The 15828-nt window shown below is 36.1% G+C and overlaps 2 protein-coding genes across 4 annotated transcripts in view; one reads left to right on the forward strand and one right to left on the reverse strand.

Annotated features, from left to right (window-relative positions):
* The window catches only part of PAICS (phosphoribosylaminoimidazole carboxylase and phosphoribosylaminoimidazolesuccinocarboxamide synthase), a 53330-nt gene extending 41426 nt beyond the window's left edge, over nucleotides 1-11904 (reverse strand). Inside the window, exons 1-3 of the mRNA XM_060012473.1 lie at nucleotides 11523-11904; nucleotides 6854-6940; nucleotides 3720-3809 (exon numbers count right to left, since the gene is read on the reverse strand). Coding sequence (XP_059868456.1) covers nucleotides 3720-3809; nucleotides 6854-6940; nucleotides 11523-11904 — 559 coding nt within the window. The remainder of the gene's footprint in view (nucleotides 1-3719; nucleotides 3810-6853; nucleotides 6941-11522) is intronic.
* PPAT (phosphoribosyl pyrophosphate amidotransferase) overlaps nucleotides 1-15828 on the forward strand; it is a 37128-nt gene that overhangs the window by 8621 nt on the left and 12679 nt on the right. Inside the window, exons 2-3 of one of the 3 annotated variants that reach the window (XM_060012478.1) lie at nucleotides 11334-11407; nucleotides 13535-13601. The exons of 1 other annotated variant lie outside the window; for it this stretch is intronic. Coding sequence is in view for 1 of the 2 variants with exons in the window: in XM_060012475.1 (XP_059868458.1) it covers nucleotides 13535-13601 (67 nt within the window). In the remaining variant the exon portion in view is untranslated. The remainder of the gene's footprint in view (nucleotides 1-11333; nucleotides 11408-13534; nucleotides 13602-15828) is intronic. One more of the 3 variants, XM_060012475.1, reaches the window with a different exon arrangement.

Raw genomic sequence — 15828 nt, forward strand, 5'->3', positions numbered from 1 at the left:
GAATTTATACTTCAGTGAACATTTTACTTAAGTGACTAAAACTGTCAGTTCCTAGGCTGAGGCACATGTTCTATTCCAGGACATAACATTTACAAAGATTAGATATTATGGAGAAATTTTGAGTAATTAGTTCTAGACAGTAAAATGTCAATGTGGGGGGGGAGGGAGGAATCCCTAAATTTAGTATCTTTTAAGGAAAGAGGAGCATTTAGTTTCTGTTATGTCCACCCCAACTGTGTGTACGGCAATTCAATTCTGACACTAACTGCCCAGAATTAGCATCAGACTCTGCAGTTTTAAGGACTCAAATCTTCCACAAGACTGCCTTTACTTCACATGCCGGCCACACTTCTGGCTGCCTGGCTATAAATTCAGGGGGTGCCATGACCTCCTCAGGTTCGATAAATTTGCTAGAACGACTCTTGAACTTAGGAAAGTGCTATACTTAGGATTACAGTTTTATCGTAAAAGAACTCAGGAACAGGCAAATCAAGAGGCATGTAGGGCAAGACTGAGCCGGTCCAGGAAGCAGGATGTGTCACCCTTCAGCGTATCAATGTGTTCATCCAAGAAGCTCACCTGAGTCAGAGTTTTCATCCACATGATTGATTTATGGCATGACCTACCTCCTGGAGGTCAGGCTGGGCCAAAATTCCAACTCTTATCACAAGGGTGGTTTTTCTGGTGACCATCCTGACGCTACCTAGAAACCCACCCTGGATCACCTCATTAGAATTTAAAACAAAAACAACAAAAAAACCCAAAACACGTCTACCACTGGAAATTCCAAAGGTTTTTGAAACTCTGTGCTAGGAACTAGGGGCAAAGACCAGACATAAGCTTTATTTTGTCACAGCTTTTTAAAAGTTTATTAAAGTATAAACAGTAAGAATTAGAAAAATGACACCTTTTTAATTAACAAGTTGCCTGTGTTTAAATTTATCAGCTTACCTACGTCTTAGCTTTTTTTACATGCTTATAATTTTTTAAAAGTTCTTAACACTGTTTCATATGACTAAAGTACATTAGAGTATATAATAATTTTACTGCTAAGTTTATCCAAATTGTATACAAAATATACAGAAGTGTTTAAATATTCCATTTTAAAGAAAACTAGACTATTCTTCAGTCTGTTAAAAGAAATAAATGAATTGGAGAAAACAAAATGCTTGGCATGCCTTCTGAGGTACTATCAATAGATACTTTAATGCCCTCTGCTGGCCATCACATTGCTAATTTTTGTGAAATTGCCAAGCTAGTGACTATTTTAATTTTGGAAATACATTTTACTACAGCCAAAAGGAAAATAGTTTTAAGATTATTCTTAAAAGAACCATGTAGTCTTTCACATGTGAATTTTAGGCTGACGATAAGAGTGGCCTCTAATAGGATATATGTGCCGGTCTCTACCCCTCTGAGTTGATCTACCTGTGACTGTCCTATACTAGAAAGCAGTGACTTTGGCCAGAATGCCAAGGTATTGAGGTATTCTACCTCATTTAAATAGCAACTGATATGGAGATTCATTAAGGCAATTTAATTTCTCCATATTCAGAAGAGACAGGTAGCTAGCTGATAAGATTGTCAAACACAAATTTCCCTTCAGACAACCAGTCCTTTCTCCCGCGGTAGCTTTCTGATTCCTTTTCTCCTCTATTGCCTATGCTCAGACCGGGAGAAAAATAAATTTATTTTAGATCCAAAGAAGTAGTTATTCCGTTTTCATGGGCCATTTCTTTTTACTTAGGCATAGCCTAAGAGTTCTATGATTCTTCCCGGTGATTGACTAACTTCTTCATATTTCGTTGGTCATACATTTTTAAAGTGATAATTTGCTGGAAGTAGCTGATTTTTCTACCCCAAGTGGAATCAAATTGGATTTTATGTATTACTGTCTTCAGCCGTTTGCTGGTATTATTCTCTAAAACCACGACAACCTGGCTGTGCTTGATGATCTTCTCTAAAAATACAGGTGCCTGAATCCACTCTACAACACACACTAAACCAAAATCTCCAGGAGTTCTAAGTTGGGAACTAATTACTTATCCAGAATTCAGGGGTCCACAGCTCTAGCTGCATTTTTATTTGAAATACGAAAGAAGCTTATAGTATACTTTTAAGGTAGGAAAGTGTTACTTTTGGGAGATCGGTTTTATGACCAAGTGTCAACGTTAACAATATGGAGCAATGGCAACTCCGATAATAATATTTATTAGTAAAATGTATTAAAAAAATGAGGTGACCTCTACCTATTGATGTGAACTTTTTTTCTAAACATAAATATCCATGTCTTTAACCTCAACAGAACAATCTTCCAAATAGTGGACTGGCAACTTGTGCATCGAGTGGTATATATTGCAGGTGTGCCTAAAATTCTTGCCTATTTAAATTGTTTTCATATGTAGCTGCTGAGATCCATGTGGGTTTATACCTTTGCTTTTATTTTCACCTGAAAATTTAAAATAGTATTATTTCTAGAATGACTGTAAACATCCTGTTTCATATTTTCTAAATATATTCCATACTAACATGTAAACATACCAAACAACTTTTTAAAACCTATCAGTTTACATCTGACTTAATATTTTCCTTTTATATATAAAAAATTACCTTGAGGTGTTGTACTTAAGTGAGTTTTCCAGAGGACTAACAAGCTTACATCTGAATGCTAACGTTTTTAACTTTTTTCATGGAAATCCTTCTGCCTTATTAAACACTATAAGTAGTAATCTGATTTTAACTCCTAATGACAAGGGCCATTGCAGTGATATCTTTAGAATCCTTAGGAGCACAGAGCTTTGTTTACTTTTGTTGTCTCACTCTAGTCAGCTGCACATTCCTGTCTAGTTAGTCTCCTTAATTTCTCTCCATTTATACCTGTCAGTGTTCTGGCAGCTATCCTTTCTCCCATCAAGCTTTTTATCTGAAGTTTGCCAAGACCGTGGGGCCCCTGATTTTTTAATCAGCATTGGTCTTTATACTTCCCAAGGCTCTATGAAGCTTTCGACTGAAAGACTACATACAAGGTCTGTGATGGCTAGGCTTCCTCTTCCCCCAATTTTGGTTTGTGTAAAAGGCAAACCATCCGATAGGAAACACACACTCTTCATCCCCTTACTACCCTATACCACAGGGCAGTGGTTCTCAAATTTGACATATATCAGAATCACCTGAAGTACTTAACAGATTGCTGGGCCTCACCTTCAGAGTTTCTGATTCTGGATGGGGCCCAAGAATTTGCGTTTTGAATAAGTTCCCAGATGATGCTGATGCCGCTACACTTTGAGAACAACAGCCTTAGGGAACTTTACTGTCATTAATAATTTCCACCTTCCATTTCTGTATTTTGGAAATGTATTATCCAACAGTACTTCATAATGTTATAACATTCTCGTATATGTTCTTTTTTTTAAATAGATCTTTATTGGAGTATAATTACTTCACAATACTGTGTTAGTTTCTGTGGCACAACAAAGCGAATCAGCCATATGCATACACATGTCCCCATAAAACTCATCATGAAGGCCTCACCCTTATGACCTCATCTAAACCTAATTATCTCCCAACGGCCCCATCTCCAAATGTAATAACAGCGGGGGTTAGGGGTTCAACATACGAATTTGGGGGTGACACAGTTCAGTCTGTAGCAGCATCTTATAATAACATCTTATGTATTTTGTCACAGACCAAAAAAGAACCAAAAACGAATACTGTTTTACCTGTGCCAGGGCTTTGTCTCGTATCTGTCTCTCTTAGGTCTTCTGACATATTACTGACCGAGTCGTCTTCAGCTGCATCTCCAGTAATGACTGTATGAACATAGTGGGATATATGGTGGTTTGTTTTTTATTCACTTTCAGATTTGTGTTTTAAGTTCTGATATATTATTTTCCCTTTTAGAGTGAACCTGTTACTAAAAACTGTGGTTGTTCACTTTTCTGTAGCTTAGATTCCCCATCCTTAAACATATTTTTTAGTCTTAGGTCACTATAAATATCTGGTGTTACTAGGTCTTCTGACATAAAACTGACAGTCATCTTCAGCTGCACCTCCAGCAATTACTGTAGGAACATAATCAGGCCACTGCTGTTGGGCTACTTGATCACCAGTTATTTTACATTTTAATTTTAATGGGGGAGATGTATAGTTCTCCAGCAGACCAGTTTCTTTTCTTGTCCACCAGTGAAACATTTTAGGACTTCTCACCACCATTTCCCAATCCTAACTCTCTATCATTTCCCTCTCTTTCCCCTAGACACACACTCATACTCTTAAGAATTAGAACTGCATCATTTAATGATGTTAAGATCTAGAAACATTATGTTTGGTAGAGGTCTTTAAGAATGTCTTGTCCAGTCTGCCCTTTTACATAGTCAGGTCTAGAGGAGAGACTTGTGAGTTCAAAGTTCCACAGAGACTGAGTTAGAACTTGGATTTCCTGACTCCTGGCCTAGAACTCATACAGTTTATTTCATGCTGTCTGTCATGTCTTTGTGTATATTGCATCTCAATCCTCTGGGTTAAACTCGTTTTGAAGAACTTTATGATGTGTCCCAGGACAACTCACACTTACATTCTCACAGGTTTTGTATTTTTCTAAGTTTTTCAATGCCCCTTTTCTGTTTACTCATGATTTTACCACAACTGGTATGAAAATTTGCTTTAACTTCTGCCATCTGGAATTGCATTTTTGCTTTATTAAAATTGGTCTTTTTAAACTTCTAGAAATTCAAATTTCTTTCCTCCTTCTGTGTAACTCTGTACTATTTTCTGTGTTCTGATCAAATATATGTGAAATCTGTTTCATGATAAATTGAGCAATTAGCTTGTTGAATAGCATTTAATGAAACCTATTTAACTTAAACTGTATTCATGTATTGACATTTTTTTATATGGTAGCATGATGTTAAGATTACTTTTCTTTGCCTTCCTACCTGTCTGATCGTCTTCCATTTTTACATTGGCACATCCTGTGGCTTCCTTTCCATCGTGGGATTCCTGTTCTTGTGAGTTTTCTGTTTTACTGTGTCCCAGAATAGCATCCAACTCAGTAAAAAATTTCATACTCTTAGTCATGCCTAGGTCTTGAGCCATTCTTACAATCTTGTATTCATGTTTTAAGTTTTTGTACTTTGTTCTGCACTGCTTCCAGTCTCTCTCTATTCCGAGTTTCTGAAGCTCGGCAGCAATTTGTTCAAATATCCTCTTATTTCTCACTGTTCCCTCTAGTTGTTGTTGTATGCCTTTATCAGACCAGATGCCTATCAGAGCCCTGACTTCTGGCACAGTCCAGTGTTTTCCTCCTTCATTTGCTACAGCTGGAATGAAAGTTGGATTATTAGGGGGTTCCATTATTGGTGGAGAGTTACCTGTACCGGGTGGGGAGGGAAACAGATATATGGGTTACACACGTCAGCTAAGATAAATAATCGGATGCAACATTAGTAAAGGAAGTAATTTTCTCTGTAGGAGATGAAATGTAAATCGTAGCTTAGCTTTTCTCTTAAACTAGTTGGGAAATGGAAGCACAGAACCTGAATCTGTTCCTTACCGTGACAGTGACTGGCTTTAATAAAGCTGTGTTTTTAATTAGTTACATTTTGATCAACTTTCTTCTCTATCGTTTCTTTCTCTTCCATTCCACTCCTTTAGTATGTGGGATGTATGTTAGTATATAGTGAAAGTCGAATATATAATTTTGTAATATTTATTTGTCAAAAGCAATAAATATAATTACATAAGAAAACAGCTTGTTGAAGACAACTTTTTCATGATAGGTGTGAGCAATTTATCTCCTTCCCATGCTTTTTCTTTATCTAATGGTTTCCACTTGCTGCATATCAGAATCTCCTAGGGAGCTTTTATAAACCACTGCCCTCACCCCTCATCCCTGGATTGTGATTCTAGTGTGCAGTTCAGGGTTGAGAACCAAGACTATTCATGAATGAAGGGCTTGGAAGAGGCACATTAATAACTGGTGCTTCCTACTCTTTGTGAAAATAAAAGATGTCCCATTGATTAAAGACCAAATGCCAAAGTGAAATATTATATTCTTTTAATGCAAGGAAATGTGCCAGAAATTTCATAATGCATTAGGCAGAATGTCTCCACTTAGTTATAAATATTTTAATAACTTTGTATTACATCTCTGGTACAGTTCTGCAACTCGTTTTATGGTAATGGCATTACTTGACATTATATTGGTTATTTAACAACCCATTATCTTGTTTTTCTCAGATTTCATGTTTAATAAAAAGGTAGTTTGGACCTCAGCATCCATAACATTACTCATTAAAAAACACTATAGTATTTACTTGAGGTAGGGAGTTGTTTTTATTTTGTGGTGTATTTAATTTCTTTAAGATGCTTTTCAGTATTTTTCCATACTTGGATTAACTTTCAGTAAGAATTTAGAAGCAAGAAAGAGATTTATGTTGACTTTTTGGGTGAATAAAATCATCCTTGACTTCATTATGGATTTGATATTATTTACTTTCAAATATAAAATTCTGTTCTTCTTAGACCCCAGAAATGCTGAAGTCATATGCTCATTAATATTAAGCACTTACTATGTGTAATTTTGGCCATCAGATGCCTTACTATATTTAAATAATAAAGATTGGAGGTTTGAAGGCTAATATTTCCAGGCAATTTACATTTTGTTAAGGAAATCATTTGTTTTAGAAATGATTTTTTTTTTTATAGGTTGGTAAAAAAGAGGGAAACATAAATTAATCTTAAGTGTTTCTACCAGGAAAACTCATCCATTTTCTCAGATTTGAAACCAATCTTACTTTCCAATTTGAAATTGGATCAGTTTCACTATATATTTGGCCCACCATACCATACCTACCTAGTTCCATTGGTCTGACATGAGAAACCAAAAGTAAAGGATTTCCTGGGATGTCTTCCTTGTCTACTGATGTAACTGACATTTTGCCTGGAAAGAGAGAATTCCTTTTAGAAATAAGTACGAAGGAAAATTAAAATTGGATTATAACTGATAATGCTAATAGTTTGAGTTGAATTTGTTCATATTCATGAAGGATTATAGATTTAGGTTAGATGCTTTTTGTAATAGTGGTATAATATGGTTTAAATATTTATGTCCATAAAGAGAAATCTAATTGCTTCCATCACATTGACATTTTGAACTTCCACTAGAATTGTTTGCTTCTTTTATAAGTTTCTAGAGATGGTTGTAGTTAGTTTTCAAATTAAATTACGTCTTTAAAATGAGGTATTTTCTCTTTTTTTGTATTTTAGGTGCTTTAACGTAGTCGGCCCTTTAAGTGATACTGGTAATGTGAAAGAGAAATCCTGCAATGAGATAATCAGAAAATCTTGTTTTATTGGCATATATGGTCAAATAGCTGAGTTTGTATGTATCGTATGTAACTAGTTGATTGATGCATACTAAACTTTCCAGAAATTAATCTAAGTTTTGCTTAAATGGACCAAGGAATGTACCATTTAAAAGAACCATGTCAGCCTTGAAAAATGAAGACATCCCTCCTTGATCTCCTTATATCATTTCCACATGTTTTTCTAATTTTGTTTTACTGAGTAACAGAAATAGCATTTTACATTAGGAGATCAATGTTAGGTATGATTTTGATGGTGTAAACGTTCATTTTAAAATTGCTATTCACCATTATAATTTCAAGGCATTCCATTAAAGAATAAGAAAATGAATGCTGTTTATCATCTTAAACATTATACTGGGGATTCTTATATTAAAAACAAACAAGTGAAAAATAAGGGAAGTATCAGTGTTTTCAAATGGCATAATTATATAAATTTAAAACTCAATATAAAAATTGTCAGTTTTTAAATCAAGTTTCATAATTATTTGAGGCTAAATTGCAGTTAGGGGATGTTTTGGATTTAGTTGGGAATATGGGAAATAAAAATCTGAAGTTACATAAAAATTCTCTTTAGAGAGAAGAACAAAAGATGTTAATATCCCCAGGTAATTTAACAGCCGAGCTTGATGAGAACAGCAAGGAAAGGTAGGGTTTGCTATTCTGTTTTCTGCTTTAGGGCCTACTTTTGTTTACTGAAAAGGTCCTGGAGCTGAACATACAGGTGGGGGGAAGAAAAGAAAAGCTCTCTCCCCAACTTCTTCAGGGCATTTCTCTTTTTTTTCCCTTAGGTTGGTCATTCCTAGCATGAATCCCAAAATTGTATGTAGGGGCCCCATGCCATGGAGATTTTAAACTGAAACTCTTAAGTCATTATTCCTAATGCATTTGTATGTAGGAAGAGGAGGGAAAGAGAGCGGAAACTTTCTTTCAGCGAAGGAATATGATTTGGCCGCAGTCGGCCAAAGGTATTCTGAGGTTGAGGATAATTATAACTTCCGGAACATGAAGCGTCTTAGAATTTGTATTTGGGTCTTTTGCAAAGGCTCAGTCAGACTACCTGCTGCCTAACAGAAGGGACCAGATCCTCTGTCCTTACCCTTTGCATGAATGAGGTTGATCCCAACAGTAGAAAAGGCACATTCATTTCCTTCCCTTCCTCTTTTTACCCTACACCAATAAAAATTCTGCTGCTTCCACCAAAAACACCAGAAGACATTATAAATGAATTAGACCTGGAGAAAGGAGAGCTTTCTAAGCCTTAGAAAAGAAACTATGTGACTATATTAAAACTTTCAACTTTTGTGGGTCGCATAAAAATCAGCCAAACTTGTAAGGCCAAAGAGGTCATGCAGATTTTTCGAAGACCTCAATTGACATGAACAGTCAATTTGTAAAACTGAATAAATATGTAGGAAAATGTTCCACAGCACTAGTAATTAAACAAATGCAAAGTAAAAGTTATTTATTGCATACACTGTTGTACTCGGTTCTTTATTAAATTAGCATACTCCATTATTTATTAAATTAGCAAAGTCTCTCCCCCTTTCAACCTCACTCCATAATCTTACTTGACAGGGTTCTATAAAAGGGACAGTCTCATTGTTAAATTACAATTCTTTTGGAAAGCAGTTATTTTAGCAATATGTTTCAAAGTAATTATACCCCCCGCTGAACCAGAAATTGAATTCTGATAGCCTATCCTAAAGTAATAATTTTAAAAATGGACAAAAGATAATTGATTGTAGGGAATTCCCTGGCGGTCCAATGTTTAGGACGTGGCGCTCTCACTGCTGGGGCCCAGGTTCAATCCCTGGTCAGGGAACTAAGATCCCGGAAGTCGTGCAGTGTGGCCAAAAAAAAGAGAAAGGTAATCGATTGCAGCATCCGTTATATAAGGGGGCAAAGACCCAAACTCTGGTATATGCACTCAGTTAAATATTATGGAACCATTAAGTAACATTTAACCCTAAATTATGGTCAATTCTGGGTATAATTTAAAGATTATTTTAAATGTAAACAAAATGCTAATTGTTTGTAATTTTATAATTTAAAAAATTGTATAAAAACAATCAGTGGCATTGTGGAAGATAATGTGAGAAGGGGCTGAAAACTGGGGAGGCCAGTTAAGAGGTTATCCTAATATTCCATGCGATGATGAAGTTCTGGATGGTGGTAATGAAAATGGAGCAGAGAGATAAATTTATGAAACATGTCAGTAGATTTTTTTTAAGGACTTAGTGACTGACAAAAAATCAAGGTTGTCTCAAACATTTCTATTTAAGTGACCAGAAATACAGTGATAGTAAGGTGGAAGCAATTTGTAGGAGGATCACTTTTGATGGGGGAAGAGAGCTGGTTTTAGAACTGGGTGTTTGACATACCCTAAACATACATGGTTAAGGTGTATTGTGGGCCCTCTGCTTATGAGTGAAATGGGGAGTTTGGAGCCATGCAAGTAGCTGAAAGGGCTAGAAGATCCCATTAAGAAGTGGAGATATTACCATCACATCTTCATTACACCAACCTGTGGTTAAATCAAGGCCTTTCAGAAGCTCAGTGAGTGATTTACTTATTGTTAATCAATACTTAAAGCATTTAGATGATGATGAGTGCAGAGTGATAAACTGAATAAAATAATATAATTACTGTTTAACTTGGTAATGACTGCAAAGCTTTCTCAGAATTTGGTTTGGTATTAGAAGTGTAAAGGCAGTAAGTTGGGTGGATTTTTTACCAAAGGATTTTATTATTGAGCTTTAAACACGAAGTTCAGATAACCCAAGTTAACTCAACTGTAATCTCTCATCTTTAACCCCCCTTCTTATTTGGTACCTTTATTATACCACTTACCACTTTCTTTTGGGTTACATTTATTCACAGTTCCCTCCTTTCTGTGGTTACATCCATGAATGCATGTAACTCACTGCTTTGCACACGGTGTACACAGACAGTAGGTATTAAACAGATTTTGAATTGAATTGAACAACTCTGTTCTTAAAAATAGCTATGCTAAGATTTTGGCCATGGGAGAAATCTCATTACTGCCATTGATTTTTCCCAATTTGCCTAGTGGTACGTTCGGCTTCCACAGCGAGCAAATTCTATGTAAATAGTGTTGGGTTTAACAACACAGCAGCTCAAGAACCTTGTTTTAATAAGGCATATATTACTTTTCAGATATTGTATTTTTGGCAGATTAAAGGTTTGTGGCAACCCTGTGTCAAGCAAGCCTGTTAGCGCCATTTTTCCAACAGCATGCTCGTTTCTGGTCTCTGTGTCACATTTTGGTAACTCTCAAGATGTTTCAAACTAGTTAATTGTATTATGGTGATCTGTGATCAGTGATCTTTGATGTTACTGCTACAACTCACTGAAAGCTAAAATGATGGTTAGCATTTTTTTAGCAATGAAGTATTTTTTAATTAAGGCATATACATTGGTTTTTTTTTAGACCTAATGCTGTTACACATTTAATAGACTACAGTATAGTGTAAACATACTGTATATGCACTGTGAAACCAAAAAGTTTGTGTGACTCGCTTTGTTGAGATATTTGCTTTATTGCAGAGGTCTAGAGCTGAACCCACAATATCCCTGAGATATGCCAGTATTTAAGTCATTTAATCATAAATCATTTAATCTATCAAATCTATTTGTTTTACTGTTAAAATGGAGATGTACTTCCAAACAAGTAAGGAAGTTCTTTATCAGTTATTAGTATTTTAGTGCTTTTATTTATAAATTTAGGAAAGTGGGAACATAATATAGAGCAGAAAGTTCTATCTTATTTGGAGCTGTGGGAAAACAACAGTTGAGCAATATTTTTTTTTCACGACTCTTATAAAATTAAGACTTAAAATATTTTCAGAACACAATCCATTTTCCAAAAACTGCATCAACATGGGTAAGGAGCAGTTGGCACTAGCAGTTGGTGTCATTTTAACGTGTTTTTTCTGTATTTTACAGGTTTTTAAAATGGTTGGCATTAAACTCTTTTGAGATTAATTTTTACCTTGTGCAAAATAGCATATACATAACAGGTCAGTTATTTTTCTCAACCTTGATATTTCAGGCTATATTTATCATATGGACTCAAGTCTGGTTCTTTTACAGTTTGCTGGGTAAAAACAAAAGAATGGTACTTTTTCTTTTTACCTTCAGTGATCTCTGGGGCTGTACTTTGGCTCAGCGTTGCCAGGCACCTGTCATTTGCATCTTCCTCTGTTAATTGTGTGGCAGGTTCATACTGCAGGATCGCATCCAAATCATGGAAGAACTTCATAGTTTTAGAGCTGTCTCCAGAGTTGTGGGCATATTTAACCGTTCTGTATTCATATTTGAGATTTTTGTACTTTGCCCGGCACTGTTTCCAATCTCTGTATACTCCTAGTGCTTGCAGCCTTTTAGCAATGTAGATGAATATTCCTTTATTTCTCAGTGTTCCATAGAGTTGTTTTCGTATATTTTTTTCTGCCCAGATACTTAGCAAAGCTTTAACCTCTTCCTCAGTCCAGTGCTTTCCTGCTCCACTCTCCATGTTGAAAGTGACCTGGAAATGATTCACTATTTCTAGCCAAGGTTTTGTTTCCTAGGAAACCAGACGGCTGGTTGTCAATAAGCTCTGAAGAGCTGAAAGGATCTAGTTTAACTGGTTCAAGCTGCCTGAGGGGAGTAACTTGAGAAACTGCCAAATAAGCAGGCTTTGTGATTAAAGAAGCCTGGACCTAAATGATTCCTAATGTTATTCATTTCAGCTTTAAAGGAAAAATTACCCTTGAGACAAAAGGGAAAGAAAACTTTTTTTGTGTTTATTTCTAGTTTACTATATGATTGTTGATTTTTTGTTTGTTTGTTTTGGAAATGGTTGGCAGAGGTTCTTTCTGCCCTAAGGTTTATGGCTAACATTTTTATTTCTCCTCTGATATGAATCACTTAGTCTTTGAACATTGGTTAACTACAAACCACATCATTTCACTAAATAAATAAATCCTAAGTCACAAATTATTCATTTATATAGGATGTATAGTATTACGCATGCCTGTTTTCAGCATAATAGTTCATAGTATTTAAAGCATTGGTAATTTAGTAAAATCACTTCAATTTTAACTTTTTAGATTTTTACTTTGCAAGTACATTTAATATTGTAATTTTTCTTGTCATTAAAATGTCTAAACAATTACAATTTTGGAAAAGATCCTTTTTACCAAATAAATCATGTATTAGTTGTTAATGTATACATACATATTATGGTAGAGATTTACTTTTTATTTCTACCCTGATATATATTCTTTGGAACAAAAATTTGTTAATAAACATCTAGTATTTATAGCACTTGTTCAGAACTATTAAAAATCGTTGAGCACTTTGAACCTTTATTGTATCTTTTGAGTTTGTACTCCACTGTGGTGCAGATCCTCTGAGTCTTACGAGTGTGTTACCCTACCTAGCTAGGAAGCCTAGCTTCTGGCTTTCTTTGTATCATCACCTAAAAATACTAATGCAGGAAATGAGATACAGAGTGTCTCATCAGCTTGGGCTTTTTTGAAGTAGCATTTATTTTCTGAAGACAAAAGTGATAGATATTTGACAGAAAAAATTTGGTGAGTGCAAAAAGCAAAACAAAACAAAAAAATTAATTTTGTTCATAATTCCAGTACCCACAAGCATTTTACCTGCTACTTTATTTGGAGCTTTTTATTTATATCTACATACTCAACCTTATTTAGAGGTCACATAATACAGAGGTTAGAAGTACAAGTTTTGAAGCCAGGTTGTCTGTGTTCTAATCCTGGCTGTGCCACCATTCTCTGTGTGACATTAGACAAGTTACTTCTGTTTCTTTAGTGTTGTCCTTTTCTGTAAAATGTGAATGGTAATCATAGTACCTACTTCAGAGGATTGTTTTCAAAGCCTAATAAATTAGATCATTCATGTAAATGCTTAGGACAGTGCCTGGCGTATTAGTTAGAACTCAGTCTCATCTGCAGCTATTGCTAATCGTTGTCATTGTCATCATCATGAGTGGAAGTGGCACCAGTGCTAGTAGCATTTAATGTGGTGTAAGACTGAGTTCATGGATGTTACTGAGAAAAGTATGTTTCATAAAAGTCATTAAGAAGCTTATCAATGGGGTAAATCTAACAGCTGATACCTTTTTATATTCACAGGGGTCAGGAGAGTGCTGGTATTGTGACCAGTGATGGGAATTCGATACCAACATTCAAAACACACAAGGTATATTTAAGCATTAAAAAATGTTGAGTATAAAGGTAACAATAGCCCGAAGATAATTAGTATATAGTGGTGAGGGGAGGAACTTTGAATAAAAATAATTTGTAATTAGAAGTATAGTTGACCCTTGAACAATGCAGGTTATGGACGCTGACCTTCGTTCAGTCCAGTATCTGCATATATCTTTTGACTTCCCCAAAACTTAACCACTAATAGCCTACTGTTGACGGGAAACCTTAACTGATAACATAAACAGTTGATTAACACATATTTTTTATGTCATATGTATTATATACCGTTCTTACAGTAAAGTAAGCTAGAGAAAAAATATTATTAAAATCATAAAGGAGAGAAAATACATTTACAGTATAGTACTGCCTTTATCGATACAATAAGCTTATGTTGTCTTTTTACAAGATAAATTCTGTCGGTACCTATGTTAATGTAGTCTTAATACAGAACACTGTAGATGTTATATGTATTACTAACACTAGACCTCAAAAATGAAAAGATAATGTGAAAAAATTCATATTTATAGGTATAACAATTCATGCATTGGTAACAAAGAAGAAGCAATATGATTGCTTTATGGTTGCCTAGCCTATACACTAATAAATGAATCGTTATAAAATATCACTCACTTTATGCCTATGTAAAGATGGGCTATCCACTTTAATACCGGTCTTCCACATGATGTTGTACACAATGACTACTTAGGCAATGGTGATGGTGGTGACACCAACATGTCTCATATGGTTTCTGCTGTACAGTTACTAGATTTTCACAAGAAGACTCTCACACATCCACAACAGGTAAGTTTATTAACTGTACAGTATGTTGATGATTCACTCTTCATTAAGTGGAAGTGAATCATCATAAAGGACTTCAACCTAGTAGTCTTCATTCCTAATGAGTAGGAGGAAGAGGAGGGGTTGGTCTTGCTGTCTCAGGTGTGGAAGAGGTGGGAAGGGGAGGCAGGAGAAGCAGGTACACTGTATGTAACTTGATGGAAATATGTCGTAATTTCTGTCTGACTTTTTGCTTTTTTTATTTCTCCCAGAATGTTTCTATGTGGTACCAATTGTTCCACGGTTTGCTTTAGTTTCAGTGTCTGTATCATAGAAGGGTCCATGTTGTAAAAGAAGTCCAAAAAGAGTCTTGAATAATCGGAACCCTACTGCCAGAGTGTCAGTTTGTTTCTGGCACTGCTTCTTCTGTGTCTTATTCCTCATCATCTGGCACTGGTTCGAAAGCACTCATCTCCACCAAGTCATCTTCTGTTAATTCCTCTGGTATGGTGACTGTTAGCTCTTGAATTTCTCCAAGATCCATATCTTCACTTCATCCCCCACCATTTTTATTTATTTATATTTTTTACTTTTTTACCATATCCACAATCTCTTTCATGATTTCTTTGACTGGTTCTGTCGTAAATCCTGTGAAGTCATGCACAACATCTGGACACAGTTTTCTCCAGCAGGAATTTATTGTTTCAGGCCTGACGGCTTTTCCAGCTTTTCCTATAACAACCGCGGCATCTTCAGTGGTGTAATCCTTCCAGGCTTTCATGATGTTCTTTCTGTTGGGTTTGTCTTCCATGGCGTAGACAGTGCTCTCCATAGAGTACCTTGTGTAATGAGCCTTGAAGGTCCTTATGATCCCCTGATACGGAGGCTGAATTAGAGGTATGTTTGGGGGCAAGCACACCACTTTGACCACTTGGGTCTGACCGTGTTGAACTCATGGGGTTCTGGATGGGAGGGGCGTTGTCCAATATCAAAAGAACTTTAAAAGGCAATCCCTTACTAGCAAGGTACTTCCTGACTTCAGGGATAAAGCATTGATGGAACCAGTCCAGAAAAAGTGTTCTTGTTGTTCAGGCTTTCTTATTGTACAACCATGTGTTATAAGACTAGCAGCCGGACTTCCCTGGCGGTGCAGTGGTTAAGAATACGCCTGTCAGTGCAGGGGACATGGGTTCAAGCCCTGGTCCAGGAAGATCCCATATGCCGCGGAGCAACTAAGCCCATGCACCACAACTACTGAGCCTGCACTCTAGAGCCTGTGAGCCACAACTACTGAGCCGGCATGCCACAACTACTGAAGCCCGCATGCCTAGAGCCCGTGCACCGCAATGAGAAGCCTGTGTAATGCAACGAAGAGTAATCCCTGCTCGCCACAACTAGAGAAAGCCCATGGGCAGCAACAAAGACCCAATGCAGCCAAAAAT

Source organism: Delphinus delphis, chromosome 5 (genome assembly GCF_949987515.2).
Source record: "Delphinus delphis chromosome 5, mDelDel1.2, whole genome shotgun sequence".
Taxonomy (NCBI): domain Eukaryota; kingdom Metazoa; phylum Chordata; class Mammalia; order Artiodactyla; family Delphinidae; genus Delphinus; species Delphinus delphis.